Source organism: Microchirus variegatus (assembly GCF_963457635.1).
Source record: "Microchirus variegatus genome assembly, chromosome: 18".
Lineage (NCBI taxonomy): Eukaryota > Metazoa > Chordata > Actinopteri > Pleuronectiformes > Soleidae > Microchirus > Microchirus variegatus.
Window position 1 is genome coordinate 6,103,188 of NC_139819.1, and position 21,406 is coordinate 6,124,593.

General features: G+C 36.8%; 2 protein-coding genes across 2 annotated transcripts in view; both read right to left on the reverse strand.

Moving 5' to 3' along the window:
* Positions 1-21,406, reverse strand: part of git2a (G protein-coupled receptor kinase interacting ArfGAP 2a) — a gene marked incomplete at its 5' end in the record, with an annotated part of 114,478 nt that overhangs the window by 46,097 nt on the left and 46,975 nt on the right. The window lies entirely within an intron of this gene.
* The window catches only part of trpv4 (transient receptor potential cation channel, subfamily V, member 4), a 35,249-nt gene that overhangs the window by 443 nt on the left and 13,400 nt on the right, over positions 1-21,406 (reverse strand). Inside the window, exons 2-15 of the mRNA XM_083904962.1 lie at positions 17,461-17,541; positions 11,721-12,172; positions 11,152-11,327; positions 9,083-9,235; positions 8,569-8,709; positions 5,871-6,169; positions 5,602-5,781; positions 4,853-5,011; positions 4,025-4,117; positions 3,845-3,918; positions 3,563-3,728; positions 3,429-3,495; positions 2,060-2,364; positions 709-836 (exon numbers count right to left, since the gene is read on the reverse strand). Of these exons, the coding sequence (XP_083761088.1) occupies positions 709-836; positions 2,060-2,364; positions 3,429-3,495; positions 3,563-3,728; positions 3,845-3,918; positions 4,025-4,117; positions 4,853-5,011; positions 5,602-5,781; positions 5,871-6,169; positions 8,569-8,709; positions 9,083-9,235; positions 11,152-11,327; positions 11,721-12,172; positions 17,461-17,469 (2,402 nt within the window). The 5' untranslated portion in view covers positions 17,470-17,541. The remainder of the gene's footprint in view (positions 1-708; positions 837-2,059; positions 2,365-3,428; positions 3,496-3,562; positions 3,729-3,844; positions 3,919-4,024; positions 4,118-4,852; positions 5,012-5,601; positions 5,782-5,870; positions 6,170-8,568; positions 8,710-9,082; positions 9,236-11,151; positions 11,328-11,720; positions 12,173-17,460; positions 17,542-21,406) is intronic.

A 21,406-nucleotide genomic window follows, 5' to 3' on the forward strand; every position in this document is an offset into this window, starting at 1 on the left:
TTTTTTTGCTTTAGATGGCATTAACTTTAACAGATCTGTGCCGCAGGTGCTCCAACTCCTTATATGGACATCCTGTGTGTGTGTTGGGGCCCTAAGCAAAAATGTTAAAAATGCCAGTGTTCATCACCTTTATGTTATAAATAATCTGACAGCAACAAAAAATGTATGAATTCAAAAGTTTTTTTTTTATTTGAAATGAATTAAATAACATGGAACAAACCTTGTAATTTTGAAAATAAATAAAGTATGTGAAAATGTAAATAATAAAATACTGTAAATAGCTTTTTAAAAAACTATATAAACTAAAAAATATATATACATTACACTGTAAATAACTCACATTGGGGCCCCAAGCAGTTACCTGCCTCAGTCAAAGTTATGATTCATTTTATCGCATCGCATTTTGAGTAGTAGTTTAAAGTAGCAATAATTGTGCAGAAGTCACAAAAAACAGACTGTTTTTCTTTTCTTTTTGTTCATAAAAACGAGCCAAACTTAAACATTTTGAGTACTTTTTGCTCAGGCGTGTTTATATAGTGGGTGAAAATATATATTTTTTTCATCAGATTGTCTAGATTGTGTTAAAAAAAAAGGATATAAGACGATCTGTGTTGCGTATTCTTACCTCTAACCTCTGTATATACTCTATGTTTAAACAGGGTCAAACGCTGCAGAGTGGGAGTGGATCATGAGTGAAGAAAAAATTACCTGAAGCACCAGCGTCGGTCGGGCGTGTCGTCCCAGTTCTTCCCCACAGTCACCATCTCGCCCGCTCGGAAAGATTTGCGGAGGCAAACTGGGAACGAGCGCTCGATGTCCAAGATGGTGGTCGCCCACTGTAAGTAGACATTTATTTAAATTATGTGTTTATTCTATTTAGTGTATTCATAAACATGTGGCATCTGGATATGCAGATGTATTTGTTCCTGTTTTGTTTTGCCCAGTTAAAGGCGCCATATGTATGAATGTGGCCAAAAAACGTTACTACACTCAAATTCAAAATACAGAGGTCTTTTAGGTTTTGTTTTCTCCGCCATTGTAGCTCAGACGTAACTGGCAACCTGTTTTTTCAAAACATAAACATGATTTGCAGTCTGCAAATGATTTTGTTTTAATGCAAATAATTTGTCTGTACTGTTGTTGTTGGTGAGTTCAGTTTGTTATATGAACATTATTCCTGAGTCTCTGTGACATATTAGGAGGATTTTATGGCCAGTTGCTTTAGATTTATCACATAATGCACCTTTAATGACATCATTAGGGCTTAGATTTCTGTATCCACCAAAATAAACTCGGACGAAGGTCCAGACTTGTCTTTTCAAGGGAAATATATCAACATCTATTTAATAATTACAGTATAAATTGTTAAAAAAAAGATCTGTTTCCTTACTTTTTAATCGGGTAATGTCAAAGATTTAATTTGATTTCTGGCCAAAAATATGCAGAAAATGAATGACTGAGAGCTTTTTAATGCATAAAATGCTAAGTTAGCATGCTGATACTTTTTTAAAAAAGCCTCTGGCTGGTTGGTTTGTGGGTGGTGTTTCCATCGATATTGTTGCTCTACTGCCTTCTTCTAAATGTATTCATCCACTATCTCTTTGCTTTTCAAAACTATAAGCAATGTAAAAAAAATGAGGCTTTCTGTGTGTCTGCATATGACTCACATTGTTTTTCACTATCTAGTGTAAACTAACCAGTTTATGACAAGGTGCGGAAAGGAAGAAGATTCTACACTCTTAGAAATAAAAGTGCTAAGTAGAACCATATAAGGTTCTTCAGGTTGTCCTCATAGGAGAACCCTTTTGGAGGGTTCCACCAAGAACCCTTTTAAAACCCTTTATTCAGGAAAGGGGTTTTAAAGGGTTCTCTGGATCAAAATGGTTCTTTCTGGAACCATTAGTGTTACCAAGAAGCCTTGAAAAACCTTTCTTCGGGCAAGCAAATGGTTCCAGGTAGAACCTAAGCCCTTGTAGAAGGACCCTTTTGGAACCCTTATTCCTAAGAGTGTAGGAAGAGGAGGAAGAACTAATAAACGGCTCCACGAACACCACGTCACCTGAAGCTTCCAGATCTTCTTGCTCTCCTTGGACACCTGTCCCACCGTCTCCCCCATCAGAGCGATCAACATGTTGAGCAGCAGCACAAACGTCAGGATGATGTAAGTCACCAGCAGGATGAGGAAGACCGCGGGATACTGGGCGCCGTGGATCATGTCCAGCTCTCCCATCCCGATGGTGAGTTTGAAGAGGTCCAGCAGGAAGGTGCTAAACGTGTCCGGCTCCCTGCAATTGGGGTAGGTGGGACAGACCCCGTCGCACTCGCTTCCTGGTGGCGGACACTCCATCAGCAGGGACACCAGAGCTGTGAGGGGGAGGACAGAGCAGAGGGTTAGGGTTATGCATCTGAGAGTTCTTCTGCTACTACATCTTTGGGGTTATATGGATTGAGTACCATCCATAATGTAACGGTGCATAATTCACTCATTCCCTTGCACAGCTTATTTATATGCAGGCATGGGCCGATGACTGGTTTCAAGGTATACTAGTAGTATTGAGAGGTCAAGGTATCAAAACCATCAAAATGTTCTGTCATTCTGTGCCCAGGAGCTGTTTTTAATGACTCGTCAAGAAGAGGTTGTGGTACGAAGGCCAAAGGAAGTGAGTTTTTAGAAAAGTTAGAAGGTTATCAAACAACTATATGGACAAAAGGATTTGTCCACACCTGTTAAGTGTCGAAATTCAGGGATTTCAATCAGGCTTTGGCCTCTTATCTCCAGTGAAGGACAATCTTAACACTTAAACACAGACCAAGACATTTTGGACAATGTTATGTTTCTAACTTTTTGGCAGCAGTTTGAGGAAGATCATTTTCTATTCTAACATGACTGTGTCCCAGTGCGCAAAGCTACGATTGGACATATATTCCCATAGAATCGCTTCAAAATCTTGAGGAAAGCTCAATAGCGAGGCCAAATCAATATTAAAGTACTGTATATTTATTTAAATACGTGATTACAGTCCCTGTTGGCGTAACGGTCTGACGTCCATATTGCTTTTGTCCACATTTGTACCATCAGAAGTAGGGACGCACAATATTATCGGCATGATATTGGCTTTTAAGATGTTGCTCAATGAAGACCATTTATCTCTTCTATCTATCAGAAGAGACTAATGACCTCTGCAGTTGGGTGCAAGGAAAACCGTGTGTATATATATATGTATATATAGCACTCCTGATATATCGGCAAAAAGTTCTTCTTCTTCTCAAACATGATGTTTGCTTAACGCTTAGCAAAGTCAACCATCTCTGAGCTTGAACCTTAAAAACCTCTCGGTGAGACAGCAATTCGGGAAATGTCCCATAATCCGTCCCCTTGACATCACGCTGACACATATCTGTAAAAAACGAGATGGACGTAATCCTACCTGATGCATATCCAATCATGAAGAGCACGTACACCAGCAGGAACCTGAAAAGGTCTTTGAAAAGAATCTGGAAAATAACAATAAAGGATTTAGCATCATTGATATTTACGGTCTGATTCATGTTGTGTCTCTACCTTCTGTATCATGATGCTGTAGGTGCCAGTGAGCTTTAGGCCTCTGGTGAAGTAAAGTGTGTTCATCCAGCCCAGGACGAGAGCAAACACCATCACTGACACGTAGGCTTTAATGCCAGACAGGTAGAGAGCGGCGGTGACGACGATCAGTACAGAGTAGATGAAACTAGAGAGGACGCAAATGTCACAAAATGTTGTTGATTTAAAGTAAGACACTTGACATTATCAAAGTTTGCAGCAGATGATGAGGAGGAAGAGGATGAGGGGGGGGGGGGGACTTACTACAGCAGCTGAAAGGATCCATCAATAAATAAAGACTTCACCCCAGGACACTTCTTCAGGAAAACGTCTTTAATCTGCAAAAGAGCAGGAAGGGATTTTTCAAACAATGACAACGGTTAAACCGCGGAGCTTAAAACAAACCGACGAGTGAGAAATGAGTCGCATCGCAGGGTGACCCACGTTTGTGAGGAAGAAGAAGATTCCTGACGCCAAGGTGACGATCTCGCCCGCCATCCGCAGGTAGTCAGAGGAGGAGATATAGGGATACGGAGGCTAGAAGGAAGGAAGGAAGCAAGGAAGGAAGGAAGGAAGGAAATAACAAATGGACAACATTATTTTATTTTTTTTACATTAAAGGTGCACTATGTAATAAATCTAAAGCAACTGGCCATAAAATCCTCCTAATATGTCACAGAGACTCAGGAATAATGTTCATATAACAAACTGAACTCACCAACAACAACAGTACAGACAAAATATTTGCATTAAAAAAAACATTTTGCAGACTGCAAATCATGTTTATGTTTTGAAATCATGTTTTTGGCATGTGGCGCCACCTACCGCCGTCTACCAATCATTGCAGTCGGTAGAGCCTCAGCTGCCGAGCAACCACGAGGGTTGCCAGTTATGTCAGAAAACGAAACCTAAAAGACCTCTGTATTTTGAATTTGAATGTAGTAACCGTTTTTGGCCAAATTCTTACATATGGGACCTTTAAAGTCTGCATGGATTACCTGAATGTAGCATTAGCACATCGTCTTCTTAATCTTAATCTCAGCCTACATTTGCTCTGGTGCGATGTTAACGATGTTAATGAAGCATAAGCATTTGTGTGCAAACAGTATTGAGCTCTCTTTAACTAGAGCACATACAAAAAAGACCCACAGCATATTGTGCACCTATATGTAATACATATAATACACTCTTCACACACATATACAGATATATATTATATATCTGTATATGTGTGAGAGTTTACAGCAGTTTTTTCATCAGTTTCACACCCACCGTTCCGTGTGTCGGGTGGTAATAAGCCACGAGTGTGAAGATGATCATGGTGATGAGGTAGGAGACCACGCTGATGTAAAAGGTGACGGCGGCAAACTTCTGCCACTTGGCTCGCAGCAGCGCATTGATGGGCTCCACGGCCAGCATCTCGTGGCGGTTCTGACGACAAGAACACAGACATCGTACGTCGTTAAAAACACACATGTAATCTTTCATTATTATTCAATCAATCAATCAATCAATCTTTATTTATATAGCCCACAGTTTACAAAACATAGTTTGTCTCACGGGACTTCACAGGGTTGGTAACATCCTCTGACCTTAGACCTTCGACCAGGTTGTCGAAGGTTATTCGATTTTTTTTGTATGATTTTGCCGACATCTTTCTGTTTGAGAGCAGCAGATTTTGTCCTATTTTGACCTGGACGTGGATCAAAATCGAAGATTTAAGGGAGTGTTCGAAGTGTACCTTAATAACCAACTATTAGTATTAGTATTGGTGTTAGTATTGCTTTAGAAAAATGGAATAGTACTTGAATTCTGTGCCTGAATTCTGTTAGATAAGATGTAGTAATAAGATGTCACTCAACCAAAAATGGAACCAGTTGACATCCACGCTCACTCTCACACCTACGGTCAATTCAGAGTGTCCAATTTGCCTAATCCCCTCCTAATCGGCATGTTTTTGGACAGAGAAGAGTTGAACTGCTAAACTATTTCATTTCAGGAGTCGATAACATAATATCCACCTCATTTCGACTGTTGTAGACAAGGATTTCCAGCACCGATGGTTCCTCTCCACATGTGTCCAGTGAAGACAGATCATACAGAGATGAGTAAACTGGACCATAAGCCCAGTCCTTGAACTTCCGCGACAGGTGACGAACCTCCTCATCTTTGATCTCACGCCTTATAATGTGTTGAAAAACCTGCAGGAATATGAAGAATCTGAGCAAATGTATAAATGGTGGTGATAAAAAAAAAATCTGTGCGTGACACACTGATGTACTCTCTTTACCCCTATTTTGCCCAGTTTGGCCGCCATCATGAGCGGTGACATGCCGTCACTGTTGAGCACCGTCTCCAGGCTGCAGTCCGGGTAGAGCTTGGCGCTCTTGGTGAGCAGCACGTCGTACATCTTGGTGAGGAAGCGCGTGTTGTCCTTGGTGTTGTCGGCGATGTGCACCAGGGCGTGCAGCACCGTGTTCCCGCGCGAGTCCTGGCGCCGCAGGTCGGCCTTCTTGTGAGGATTCTCGGTCAGGTAGTGCACGATGTCGGGCTGGTTGGTGCATGCAGCCAGAGAGAGAGGCAGCTCACCTGGGCAAAGACATTAGATACAAGCATATCAACATATGGAAGCACATTTCTGCCAGTGTGATGGACAAAAAATATCCTGTAATGACTTAGTATTTGAAAATAATTACTGAGTATCTCAATATATTGACTTAGTATCTCAAAATAATCACTTAGCATCTCCATATATTGACTTAGTATCTCAAAATAATGACTTAGTATCTTTATATATTGACTAACTATCTCAAAAAAATGACTTAGTATCTGAAAATAATGACTGAGTATCTCAATATATTGAGTTAGTATCTCAAAATAATGACTTAGCATCTCCATATAATGACTTAGTATATTTATATATTGACTTAGTATCTCAAAATAATGACTTAATATCTGAAAATAATGACTTAGTATCTTTGTATATTGACTTAGTATCTCAAAATAATGAGATAGTATCTCAATATATTGACTTAGTATCTCAAAATAATGACTTAGCATCTCCATATATTGACTTAGTATCTCAAAATAATGACTTAGCATCTCAATATATTGACTTAGTATCTCAATATATTGACTTAGTGTCTCAAAATAATGACTTAATATCTGAAAATAATGATATACTATCTCAATATATTGACTTAGTATCTCAAAATAATGACTTAGTATCTCAATATATTGACTTAGTATTGCAAAATAATGAGAATCTCAAAATAAGGACTTAGTATCTCAAAATAATGACTTAGTATCTCAAAATCATGACTTAGTATCTCAATATATTGACTTAGTATCTCAAAAATAATGCGATAATATCTCAAAGACTTATAATGACTAAGTCATTATTTTTGAGGTACTTTCTCACCATTTTGAGATATTAACCCATTATAATGACTTACAGGATGTTTTGTTTTTCATCACACTGGGGGAAATGGGCTTCCATACCAACAAGAGGGTTATTTAAGAACTGCAGATGATGTATGTGTTTGCGTACTAAACACGGATCAAAGGTTTGACTTAAATCCCTGCTATGAAATCAGCACAATTAGCAGTTGTTTGAGGGCGGGGCTGCAGTAAGGCCGCAGTGCCAGCAGCAGCTGGTGAGAATGAGCCGTTGCCATGGGTGACAGATTACTTTGTCACCTCACATAGAGACGCTCCTCTTCATGGATTTGCACGGGTGCATGCAGAGTGTTAGCGTGAGTCTAAATCCCATTAGCCATCGGCTCTGCCAGGTTCCTGTTCACCTCACTGCAAAGCTCCGCGGCAAATTACTCACACTGTGCCCGGACACGCTGGGATTTGGGAGTGACAACCGTGTTAAGTGCAAATAGAAATCATCTCGTCAGTGATGAGCGGGGAGTATAATGCTTGAATGTAATCATACAAATGATTCCCAAAGCAGGTCGGGGTACAAATAAAGAACAACAAAAAAAACTACCTTAAATGTTTTTGGGAGAATGATAATTCAAATTATATAATGTTAAGATGACCTATATTAAAAAAAAAAGCTGTAACACTTGTATTAAGGAGTAAATAGTGTGGTAATAATATCTTATTTCTATTGCAATTTGCAGCTTGGTGATAACACAGGAAATAGCATGTTAATAAGGAGATATTATTACAGCAAGTTAATAAACTACAAAGTTAATTTTAGTCCAAGTAATGAATTGTTTGTCTCACCTTAGATGGAACATTTGACATAAACAATACATTTCATAACACTTTTCATTGTTCTTACCAATATATTATTATATAAATATTGCATCTCTATTGCAAATTATTACCATAATGTAAAAAGTTATCACAGATTTCCCTGAGTATATGATGGAGAAGGACCTTTACATTAGCCAGCAGAGGGCAGTGTTGAGTGTAATTTGCAGACGATGTTGCAGTCACAGTGAGATCCTTAACCACCGGCACAGGATGATGTTTGCTTTTCTTTCGCTGCAGAACACAGACACCTTTCACTGGAGGAGGCAAGTCTTCAACAGATGACATAATTCCCCCTTTTCCTGTGTTTTTGAAGCATTACTATTCATGGTTAAACATGCAAACATCTGGGTGTAAGGTGGAGTTCACCGCTAACCCACAGCAGCATCCTGAACTCAATAACTGTGCCACGTTACAACAGCTAAAGAAAGGGTGGGCTCTCGTTTATTTTCCAGGAAAGTGGGTGAACTATTTAATCTTGGCTCTGATGCACATAAAAAAAAAGCAGACACTTGGCAGCAGAAAACAGTGACCATGATGTCACACAAAAAAGGCACCACATCATCACAAAAGCATGAGGCAGAGCATAGTGAAAACAGCTTTCCCCTCCAGAGCTCTGTGTCTCAGAGTTTGCATCATTTGAGTTCAGAGTATAAATAGAAAATAAAACGAGTCATCATCATAAAAAAAGTTATTTGCCTGACAAAGGTCGTCGTTACCAAAGTAGAAGTAGCCTCCTTCATCTTTAGGCTGGAAGAAGCGACCCCGTGCCTGGGCGTGAACGTCGGCTTCCTTCTCCACCAGCAGCTCCACGTACTGTTTGCAGCGTCGCTCTATAGCGATGTGCAGAGCGGTCTGGCCTGAAACAAAGTAAAACGGAACAGGACGGAACGATTATTTTCATACCACAGCTCTGGAGGAGGTCATGGTGTTAGGAAAGTTGCACAAAATAGAGGGTTTTTCCCCATCAATGGTACTGTTGGACTCTCTGTTGTGATCCACGGGTGACATTTATCGATGTTTATGCTGTTACGGTGGTTTCTACTCCTGCTGGTTTGATCGATTGGTGTTTTATCCCGGCTTTTGGTGATCACAATTTTTTTTTTTAGTGGAGTTTTTGACCGCTCTGTGGATATGCAGCGTGTCTGCGTTTGTAAAAGTTAGATGTGTGCGTTGTGACGTGTTGGTTGTGGTTTCCATCAACCTTCTCTCGTTCTTGGGTTATTTCCATACCTCTGTAGTAGAGATCCCTGAACGGCGAGTTCAGGAACTCTCGGAGGTTTCCGGTCTTCTCGGCGACGTCGACCATCAGCGGGATGGTGTCGTTGCGACCGCCGTAAAGGTTCATCAGGGCTTTGGGCAGACACGTCTTACCTGTGGATGGCTCTGGTGGGGAAAATTAGATGGAGGAAAAACGTTATTTGGAGTTTAAGTTGGTTTTTTTTGTGACTTGGGTGATGATTAACATTAAATGTGTTTGGCAAAGTTTGCATTTGTGCCATTTATCAGAGTAAACTCAACCTTTTATATTTTTAAAGGTGCATTATGTAATAAATCTAAAGCAACTGGCCATAAAATCCTCCTAATATGTCACAGAGACTCAGGAATAATGTTCATATAACAAACTGAACTCACCAACAACAACAGTGCAGCCAAAATATTTGCATTAAAAAATATATTTTATATGTTTATGAGTTTTGAAATCATGTTTTGGCATGTGGCGCCACCTACCGCCGTCTACCAATCATTGAAACCTAAAAGACCTCGGTATTTTGAATTTCCGTGTAGTAACTGTTTTTGGCCACATTCTTACATATGGCACCTTTAAAAGAGCTTTTTTTAAAAATTATTATTATTTCAGCGACATCACAACAACTTCCTGTTCATCTAAATATGCTGTAAATGAGTTGAAGCTGTATAATAATTGAATATGGTGAAATTGTTGTTGTGGGAGTATTCAGGGTTCTTTAAAAAAATGAAGTGTTAAAGACAGAGGTCAAGTGAGCCATTCACTATTTTAAGTCTCTGTTGCAGAGAAAGTGGGAGCCTTGTTTAAGTCGCAGTTTGCTGTGATTTTTCTCAGCTCCTTGTTAAAAGCCTAAAAAAGAAAAATCCTGAGAGACAGAGAGAGAAGCTTTTCCATCTGCCTCTGGCAGGACAAAGACATCACTCCACCTTTCCTCCTCACATCCTCTTGAGGGGGAAAAATAGCCGAGAGATTACAAAAAAGGTCAAAAGGTAAAATACAGCCCAAGCCGACTTTCTGCTTTAGAACAATAGGTGAGAGTGAAGAGTGGGGAGGCCGGTATTTTACTATTTCACCCAGCGCACAGAGAAGAGAGTGAGTTGTTATAGATTGTGGAAGGAAAAGGAGTCACGGAGTTAACGTTCAAAGCACAACAACGACTCCGACTGAAACAGCACATTAGCGCACTCAATCGGGCCAAACAGAGATTGTTTTGGCAAGAGCACAGGATGATTGTGCACTAGGGTTAGGGTTAGGGTTAGGGTTAGGATTAGGGTTAGGGTTTGGGTTGGGGTTAGGTAAGGGCAGGGATCTGCAACCTTTAGAATGAAAAGAGCCATTTTTGTCCCGTCTTCACCCAAATAAAATTAATCTGGATTTGATCCTTAAAATGAAGATAAAATCACATGTAAAGTTTTTTTTGTTTTTTTTTTACACATTCTCTATTTAAAGAACCACAGTTTGTTGCAAGTTGATACCCAACCTTTAAAGTGTGGAAAAACGAAAAAGCAATTTTTTTATAGTATTTTATTAGCTTTTTGGGGAGGTTTTTCAACCGGATGTGATGGATAAAACATCAAGACATTTTTATTTACGCCTTTATCTTGACAAAAAAGTGTGAAAAACACGAATATTTTTTTTTTTTTTCAACGCTAGAAGGAGCCACTACAGAGAGGCTGAAGAGCCACATGAGGCTCTAGAGCCGCAGGTTGCAGACCCCTGGGTTAGGGTTTTGTATGTTGCCTTTTTTAGTAAGTGTACAACGATTATTTGACAGTACTAAGTAAATTATCAACTATCATGTTCAAGTGTTTTTTTTTTTTAATAATTAGAAGATTTTCCACTTGTTCAATGTGAAAATGTTGTGGTTTCTTTGCTCCGTAGAACACAAACCGATTAATTTCAGTTTGTGGACATAACAAGACATTTGAGAACATTGTTATTTCCAGGTTTGGGAAACACACTTTCTGTGTGTTCATCAAAGTGATCAACACAGATATGAAAGTATGTGTTTATTGGTTGGTTTTTGGAGCTGAGCCTGAGCCTGAACCCTCACCTCTGAACTCCTCGTCAGTCAGACGCTTGTCGTGACTCTGCAGGTACTCCAGCAGGCCGTCGAGCGATGCCGGGTCGCCGCGCGACACGCAGTCAAAGAGGACGGAGCGGTTGAACGTTTTCACCACCTTCGGCGGATCTGCGCTTTGATCGTCTTCGCCGGACGTCGCCGTTTTACTGAGGGTTTGAACAAAAATAATGAATTTCTTCCATCACCCACACACCCACTTGGATAAATGGACCTCTGTGTGTACATTACTGGACAGGTTACGGCAGCCAGGAACAGAAAGCAGCCCTAAATATTACCTCAACGGCTGCAGTGGAACCAACAACACTGTTGCTCTCTGTTGGCTCAGTGAATGGCCTGTGTGTTCCTGTGTGTGCACATACTTCCTAATGTGGCACACCTCTGTCTACAGAGAGGTAGTTGTGGGAGATTTTTTTTCTTTAAATGACAGCACTTTTCCCAACCAGGCCTTTTGTTTCTGTCCAGTCTAGGTTTGCTACTGCTTGGATGAATAAAATAATCCCCTAAAGCAAAGTTTTGAGACTTGAGAGAGATCTTCTTACCCTCTTGGAAGCTTCTTCCTGCGTCTCTTTTGGTTGCTCATGTGACCATAAGTGCCATAGTCAAAGAGCGAGTCCATGGGTGCTTTCTTGGGGCCTGGAACCACGTTTGACTCGTATATGGTGGATTCCAGCAGGTCCATGGGATTGGAAATGCCCTTCATGAAAGCACCCTGGAACTTCATGCGCAGGTTCTGTCGACCGTCGGCCACCTGGCCGGGCTGCACCGCCACCTCCAGGGCCGAGTCCTGGCTCGTGTCCTGGGTCGACGGGGCGGCGTCCTCGCTCTCGAACAAGTGCGAGAGCTCAGAGAGAGGGAACGCGGCGTCGCTCTCCGGCTGAACGGAACCGCCGTCGCCCGCGTCCACAGAGACATCGGCTTTGGCCGGAGCAGAGGTGAGGGTGTCTGCCTTGGACAAGGCATGGTGGCACCTCCTGAAGAGAGCAGAACGACTCTGGAATAAAAAAAAGAATGACACAAATTGTCAGGGTGAGCTGCCCAGGCCATGAGTAATTCAAATGAGTTACCTAAATAAATATTGATGAGAAGCTTACAACATTTAAGATTTTCAAAGTTTTACATCTCTTCTGCCCATTTCTATTATATAAATTGCCCATCTCTTTATGTTGGGCCTGCGATGGACTGGTGACCTGACAGTGATGTCTGCTGGGATTGGCTCCAGTGACCCCGTGACCCTCATGTGGAGGATAATAGGGTACATACTATGTAGGTATGACTTTTTTGTCAAATTTTGGACGACATACTAATGTAACACTTTTTGTCAAATTTTGGACGACATACTAACCTATGACTTTGTGGTCAAACTTTGGACGACATACTAAAGCATGACTTTTTTGTCAAATTTTGGACCACATACTAAAAACAACATACTAACCTATGACTTTTTTTGTCAAATTTTGGAAAACATACTAAAAACGACATACTAACATATTACTTTTTTTGTCAAATTGTGGACGACATACTAACCTATGACTTTTTTGTCAAATTTTGGACGACATACTAAAGCATGACTTTTTTGTCAAATTTTGAACGACATACTAACCTATGACTTTTTTGTCAAATTTTGGACGACATACTAAAGCATGACTTTTTTGTCAAATTTTGAACGACATACTAACCAATGACTTGTTTGTCAAATTTTGGACGACATACTAAAGTATGACTTTTTTGTCAAATTTTGAACGACATACTAAAGCATGACTTTTTTGTCAAATTTTGAACGACATACTAAACAATGACTTGTTTGTCAAATTTTGGACGACATACTAAAGTATGAGTTTTTTCGTAAAATTTTGGACAACTTACTAAAGTATGACTTTGTGGTCAAATTTTGGACGACATACTAAAGTATCACTTTTTTGTAAAATTTTGGAGGACATACTAAAGCATGACTTTTTTGTCAAATTTTGAACGACAAACTAAAGTATGACTTTTTGTCAAATTTTGGACGACATACTAAAGTATGACTTTTTTGTAAATTTTTGGACGACATACAAATGCATGACTTTTTGACACTTTTTGGACGACATACTAACCTATGACTTTTTTGTAAAATTTTGGACAACATACTAATGTATGACTTTGTGATCAAATTTTGGACGACATACTAATGTATGACTTTTTGACACTTTTTGGACGACATACTAACCTATGACTTTTTTGTAAAATTTTGGACAACATACTAATGTATGACTTTGTAATCAAATTTTGGACGACATACTAATGTATGACTTTTTGACACATTTTGGACGACATACTAACCTATGACTTTTTTGTAAAATTTTGGACAACATACTAATGTATGACTTTGTGGTCAAATTTTGGACAACATACTAATGTATGACTTTGTGGTCAAATTTTGGACGACATACTAATGTATGACTTTTTGGTCAAATTTTGGACGACATACTAATGTATGACCTTTTGGTCAAATTTTGGACGACATACTAATGTATGACTTTTTGACACATTTTGGACGACATACTAACCTATGACTTTTTGGTCAAATTTTGGACGACATACTAATGTATGACTTTTTGGTCAAATTTTGGACGACATACTAATGTATGACTTTTTGGTCAAATTTTGGACGACATACTAATGTATGACTTTGTGGTCAGATTTTGGACGACATACTAATGTATGACTTTTTTGTCAAATTTTGGACGACATACTTAAGTATGACTTTGTGGTCAAATTTTGGACGACAGACTAAAGTATCACTTTTTTGTCAAATTTTGGACGACATACTAATGTATGACTTTTTGGTCAAATTTTGGACGACATACTAATGTATGACTTTTTGGTCAAATTTTGAACGACATACTAATGTATGACTTTTTGGTCAAATTTTGGACGACATACTAATGTATGACTTTTTGGTCAAATTTTGGACGACATACTAATGTATGACTTTTTTATCAAATTTTGGACGACATACTAACCTATGACTTTTTTGTCAAATTTTGGACGACATACTAAAGCATGACTTTTTTGTCAAATTTTGAACGACATACTAACCAATGACTTGTTTGTCAAATTTTGGACGACATACTAAAGTATGACTTTTTTGTCAAATTTTGAACGACATACTAAAGCATGACTTTTTTGTCAAATTTTGAACGACATACTAACCAATGACTTGTTTGTCAAATTTTGGACGACATACTAAAGTATGAGTTTTTTCGTAAAATTTTGGACAACTTACTAAAGTATGACTTTGTGGTCAAATTTTGGACGACATACTAAAGTATCACTTTTTTGTAAAATTTTGGAGGACATACTAAAGCATGACTTTTTTGTCAAATTTTGAACGACAAACTAAAGTATGACTTTTTGTCAAATTTTGGACGACATACTAAAGTATGACTTTTTTGTAAATTTTTGGACGACATACAAATGTATGACTTTTTGACACTTTTTGGACGACATACTAACCTATGACTTTTTTGTAAAATTTTGGACAACATACTAATGTATGACTTTGTGATCAAATTTTGGACGACATACTAATGTATGACTTTTTGACACTTTTTGGACGACATACTAACCTATGACTTTTTTGTAAAATTTTGGACAACATACTAATGTATGACTTTGTAATCAAATTTTGGACGACATACTAATGTATGACTTTTTGACACATTTTGGACGACATACTAACCTATGACTTTTTTGTAAAATTTTGGACAACATACTAATGTATGACTTTGTGGTCAAATTTTGGACGACATACTAATGTATGACTTTTTGGTCAAATTTTGGACGACATACTAATGTATGACCTTTTGGTCAAATTTTGGACGACATACTAATGTATGACTTTTTGACACATTTTGGACGACATACTAACCTATGACTTTTTGGTCAAATTTTGGACGACATACTAATGTATGACTTTTTGGTCAAATTTTGGACGACATACTAATGTATGACTTTTTGGTCAAATTTTGGACGACATACTAATGTATGACTTTGTGGTCAGATTTTGGACGACATACTAATGTATGACTTTTTTATCAAATTTTGGACGACATACTAACCTATGACTTTTTTGTCAAATTTTGGACGACATACTTAAGTATGACTTTGTGGTCAAATTTTGGACGACAGACTAAAGTATCACTTTTTGGTCAAATTTTGGACGACATACTAATGTATGACTTTTTGGTCAAATTTTGAACGACATACTAATGTAGACTTTTTGGTCAAATTTTGGACGACATACTAATGTATGACTTTTTGGTCAAATTTTGGACGACATACTAATGTATGACTTTTTGGTCAAATTTTGGACGACATACTAATGTATGACTTTTTTATCAAATTTTGGACGACATACTAACCTATGACTTTTTTGTCAAATTTTGGACGACATACTAAAGTATGACTTTGTGGTCAAATTTTGGACGACAGACTAAAGTATCACTTTTTTGTCAAATTTTGGACGACATACTAATGTATGACTTTTTGGTCAAATTTTGAACGACATACTAATGTATGACTTTTTGGTCAAATTTTGGACGACATACTAATGTATGACTTTTTGGTCAAATTTTGGACGACATACTAATGTATGACTTTTTGGTCAAATTTTGGACGACATACTAATGTATGACTTTGTGGTCAGATTTTGGACGACATACTAATGTATGACTTTTTTATCAAATTTTGGACGACATACTAACCTATGACTTTTTTGTCAAATTTTGGACGACATACTTAAGTATGACTTTGTGGTCAAATTTTGGACGACAGACTAAAGTATCACTTTTTGGTCAAATTTTGGACGACATACTAATGTATGACTTTTTGGTCAAATTTTGAACGACATACTAATGTAGACTTTTTGGTCAAATTTTGGACGACATACTAATGTATGACTTTTTGGTCAAATTTTGGACGACATACTAATGTATGACTTTTTGGTCAAATTTTGGACGACATACTAATGTATGACTTTTTTATCAAATTTTGGACGACATACTAACATATTACTTTTTTGTCAAATTTTGGACGACATACTAAAGTATGACTTTGTGGTCAAATTTTGGACGACAGACTAAAGTATCACTTTTTTGTCAAATTTTGGACGACATACTAATGTATGACTTTTTGGTCAAATTTTGGACGACATACTAATGTATGACTTTTTGGTCAAATTTTGGACGACATACTAAAGTATGATTTTTTTGTCAAATTTTGAACGACATACTAACCTATGACTTTTTTGTCAAATTTTGGACGACATACTAAAGTATGCCTTTGTAGTCAAATTTTGGACAACATACTAAAGTATCAATTTTTTGTCAAATTTTGGACGACATACTAACCTATGACTTTTTTGTCAAATTTTGGACGACATACTAAAGTATGAGTTTTTTGTCAAATTTTGGACGACATACTAAAGTATGCCTTTTTTTGGTTAATTTTTGGACGACATACTAATGTATGACTTTTTGGTCAAATTTTGGACGACATACTAAAGTATGAGTTTTTTGTCAAATTTTGGACGACATACTAATGTATGACTTTGTGGTCAAATTTTGGACGACATACTAATCTATGACTTTTTTGTCAAATTTTGGACGACATACTAATGTATGAATTTTTGGTCAAATTTTGAACGACATACTAATGTATGACTTTTTGGTCAAATTTTGAACGACATACTAATGTATGACTTTTTGGTCAAATTTTGGACAACATACTAAAGTATGACTTTTTGGTCAAATTTTGAACGACAAACTAAAGCAGTGTTTTTCAACCAGTGTGCCGTGGCACACTAGTGTGCCGTGAGAGATCGTCAGGTGTGCTCTGGGAAATTCAATTTCACCTAATTGGTCTAAAAACATTTTTTGAAAACAAATAATTCATTATCTGCAAATAATATGGATATAAATATTCAAGACACTTTGATAAGAATGACTAAATTGTTAATATAGGCTACAGAGTATCATTTTTTAAACATTTTTGTTTGGTGGTATGCCTCGTGATTTTTTCAATGAAAAAAATGTACCTTGGCTCAAAAAAGGTTGAGAAACACTGTACTAAAGCATGACTTTTTTGTCAAAATTTAAGACGACATACTATAGTATGACATTTTTGTCAAATTTTGCACGACATACTATAGTATGACTCTTTTGTCACATTTTGGACAACATACTAAAGTATGACTTTTTAATACGGACTGTGAACTACTGACATTTAACCCCTTTGTACCTCATTCATCCCTTTTATCACAATGACGTGTCAAATTCCTGTTCAGGGAAACCAGGGAAACGATGCTGAAGCATGTGGACACTGTGGACAAAAAAAACAGAACAGAAGAAGAAGCCATGAATGACTAACACAGAGTAAGTCACACAAAAACAAATGTCATGAAAAGCGCTGTCGTTTAAGGGGGAAAAAAAAGGACTGGTGCCAAAACTAATGAACGCTCTTATTGGTCAGAAAAACCTGGTCTGTGTGGCACGTAGAATCGTACCACCTATTTCAGACAGGACACATGGAAAGACTAAATCTATGCCTAAATCTAAGTATTTGTAATTTTTCACATTACAACACTGGAGTAGTGCCATATTCCAGAGTCTCTCAGAACTCACAAACACACTTAACATCCTCACGACCCTCCACCACATCCTTTTCAAGGGGTGCTCTTTCCTGAGTTTGTTCATGACATTGACAACTTATCTAGAGCAGACAGTGCAGTGAAGGGAGCAACACAAACAAACGGGTGCTGCTCAGGGAGAGGAATGACTCATAGCCCAATCTGACACGTGGGATTATCATACCCTTACACTTCAGCAGGCATTTGGAGAGTAAAAAAAAGATAGCGTCAGCCCTTTCTAAACTATTATAATAGAACAAAAACAAAGGATTAAGTTGTTCAGTGGAGAGAGAGAGAGAAAGAGAGAGAGAGATGGTCCACATAGACCCAACGCCCCCATATTGCCTCTTATTGGTTGAGAACGTCAAAATCCCCTTATTAACGTTTCTAACTGTGAGTGACTCCAATGTGCCCTTAGAGCTGTGGGAACTTCCTGTGCAGTTGCTACTGATGTGACTTTATCCAGAGCAACAGAGACCAGAGGGCCTGGGGCCCAATATCTGATGTACACCATGTGTGTGTGCGTGCGTGTGTCAAAAAAAAAAATGTTCTTGGGGAAAACAACTTTTGAAAAAAAAAAACATTTGGGGGGGAGGTTTTTTTTGAGAAATTTCTTTTTATCAAACTTTGGACAACATACTAATATATGATATTTTCACATTTTGGATGACAATTTTTCTGTCAAAATTTGGACGACATACTAATGTATGACTTTTTTGGAGACAATTCTTTCAAATAAAATTGTCAAATATTTGATGACATTCGGTACAGTATGGCATTTTTCTCAAATTTACGAACCAAAACTTTTTTTTCAAAAAAACTTTTTGGACATACTTTAGTATGACCTAATGTATTACTTTTTTTTAAAATTTTGGATAAGACATTTTGAATTTTTTTTTATTTCAAAATCTGGACGACATTCCAATGTATAACTTTTTTGTCAAATTTTGGACCAAAAATGTTTTTTCAAAGAAATTGTCAAATTTTGGATGACATAGTATAGTATAACATTTTTGTCAAATTTTGGACGACATAGTATAGTATGATGTTTTTGTCAAATTTTGGACCCACATATTTTTTCAAAACAATTGTCAAATTTTGGACGACATAGTATAGTATGGCGATTCAGTCAAATTTCAGACCACGTATGACAGTTTTTTTTCACATTTTAGACCAAAAAATGTTTTTCTAAAAAATGTTCACATTTTGGAAGACGTAGTATAGTATGACCTTTTTAAAAAAAATTTGGACCAAATTTTTTTTCTCTCAAAAGTCATCAAATTTGGACAACACAGTATAGTATGACGTTCTTGTCAAATTTAAGACCACGTATGACAGTTTTTTTCACATTTTAGACCAGAAAATGTTTTTCTAAAAAATTGTCACATTTTGGAAGACATAGTATAGTATGACCTTTTTTCAAAATTTGGACCAAATTTTTTTACTCTCAAAAGTCATCAAATTTGGACAATACAGTATAGTATAAAGTTGTAGTCAAATTATGGACAATGTATGACAGTTTTTTTCACATTTTAGACCAAAAAAAGTTTTTCAAAAAAATTGTCACATTTTGGACAACATAGTATAGTATGACCTTTTTTTAAAAATTTGGGCCAAAGTTTTTTTCTCTCAAAATTCATCAAATTTGCACAACACAGTATAGTATGACGTTGTAGTCAAATTTCAGACCACGTATGACAGTTTTTTTCACATTTTCGACCAAAAAATGTTTTTCAAAATTGTTTTCACATTTTGGACAACATAGTATAGTATGACCTTTTTTTCAAAATTTGGACCAAATTTTTTTTCTCTCAAAAGTCAGCAAATTTGGACAACACCGTATAGTATGACGTCGTAGTCAAATTTCAGACCACGTATGACAGTTTTTTTCACATTTTAGACCAAAAGATGTTTTTCAAAAAAATTGTCACATTTTGGACAACATAGTATAGTATGACCTTTTTTCAAAATTTGGACCAAATTTTTTTTCTCTCAAAAGTCATCAAATTTGGACAACACAGTATAGTATGACGTCGTAGTCAAATTTCAGACCACGTATGACAGTTTTTTTCACATTTTAGACCAAAAATCTTTTTTTCTAAAAAATTGTCACATTTTGGACGACATAGTATATAGTATGACCTTTTTTCAAAATTTGGACCAAATATTTTTTTCTCTCAAAAGTCATCAAATCTGGACAACACAGTATAGTATGACGTTGTAGTCAAATTTCAGACCACGTATGACAGTTTGTTTCACATTTTAGACCAAAAAATGTTTTTCTAAAAAATTGTCACATTTTGGACGACATAGTATAGTATGACCTTTTTTCAAAATTTGGACCAAATTTTTTTTCTCTCAAAAGTCATCAAATTTGGACAACACAGTATAGTATGACGTTGTAGTCAAATTTCGGACCATGTATGACAGTTTTTTTCACATTTTAGACCAAAAAATGTTTTTGCAAAAAATTGTCACATTTTGGACGACATAGTATAGTATGACCTTTTTTTAAAAAATTTGGACCAAATTTTTTTTCTCTCAAAAGTCATCAAATTTGGACAACACAGTATAGTACGACGTTGTAGTCAAATTTCAGACCATGTATGACAGTTTTTTTCACATTTTAGACCAAAAAATGTTTTTGCAAAAAATTGTCACATTTTGGACGACATAGTATAGTATGACCTTTTTTCAAAATTTGGACCAAATTTCTTTTCTCTCAAAAGTCATCAAATTTGGACAACACAGGATAGTATGACGTTGTAGTCAAATTTCAGACCACGTATGACAGTTTTTGTCACATTTTGACCAAAAAATGTTTTTGTAAAAAATTGTCACATTTTGGACGACATAGTATAGTATGACCTTTTTTCAAAATTTGGACCAAATTTTTTTTCTCTCAAAAGTCATCAAATTTGGACAACACAGTATAGTATGACGTCATAGTCAAATTTCAGACAACGTATGACAGTATTTTTCACATTTTAGACCAAAAAATGTTTTTCTAAAAAATTGTCACATTTTGGAAGACATAGTATAGTATGACCTTTTTTCAAAATTTGGACCAAATATTTTTTTCTCTCAAAAGTCATCAAATCTGGACAACACAGTATAGTATGACGTTGTAGTCAAATTTCAGACCACGTATGACAGTTTTTTTCACATTTTAGACCAAAAAATGTTTTTGCAAAAAATTGTCACATTTTGGACGACATAGTATAGTATGACCTTTTTTCAAAATTTGGACCAAATTTCTTTTCTCTCAAAAGTCATCAAATTTGGACAACACAGGATAGTATGACGTTGTAGTCAAATTTCAGACCACGTATGACAGTTTTTGTCACATTTTTGACCAAAAAATGTTTTTGTAAAAAATTGTCACATTTTGGACGACATAGTATAGTATGACCTTTTTTCAAAATTTGGACCAAATTTTTTTTTCTCTCAAAAGTCATCAAATTTGGACAACACAGTATAGTATGACGTTGTAGTCAAATTTCAGACCACGTATGACAGTTTTTTTCACATTTTAGACCAAAAAATGTTTTTCTAAAA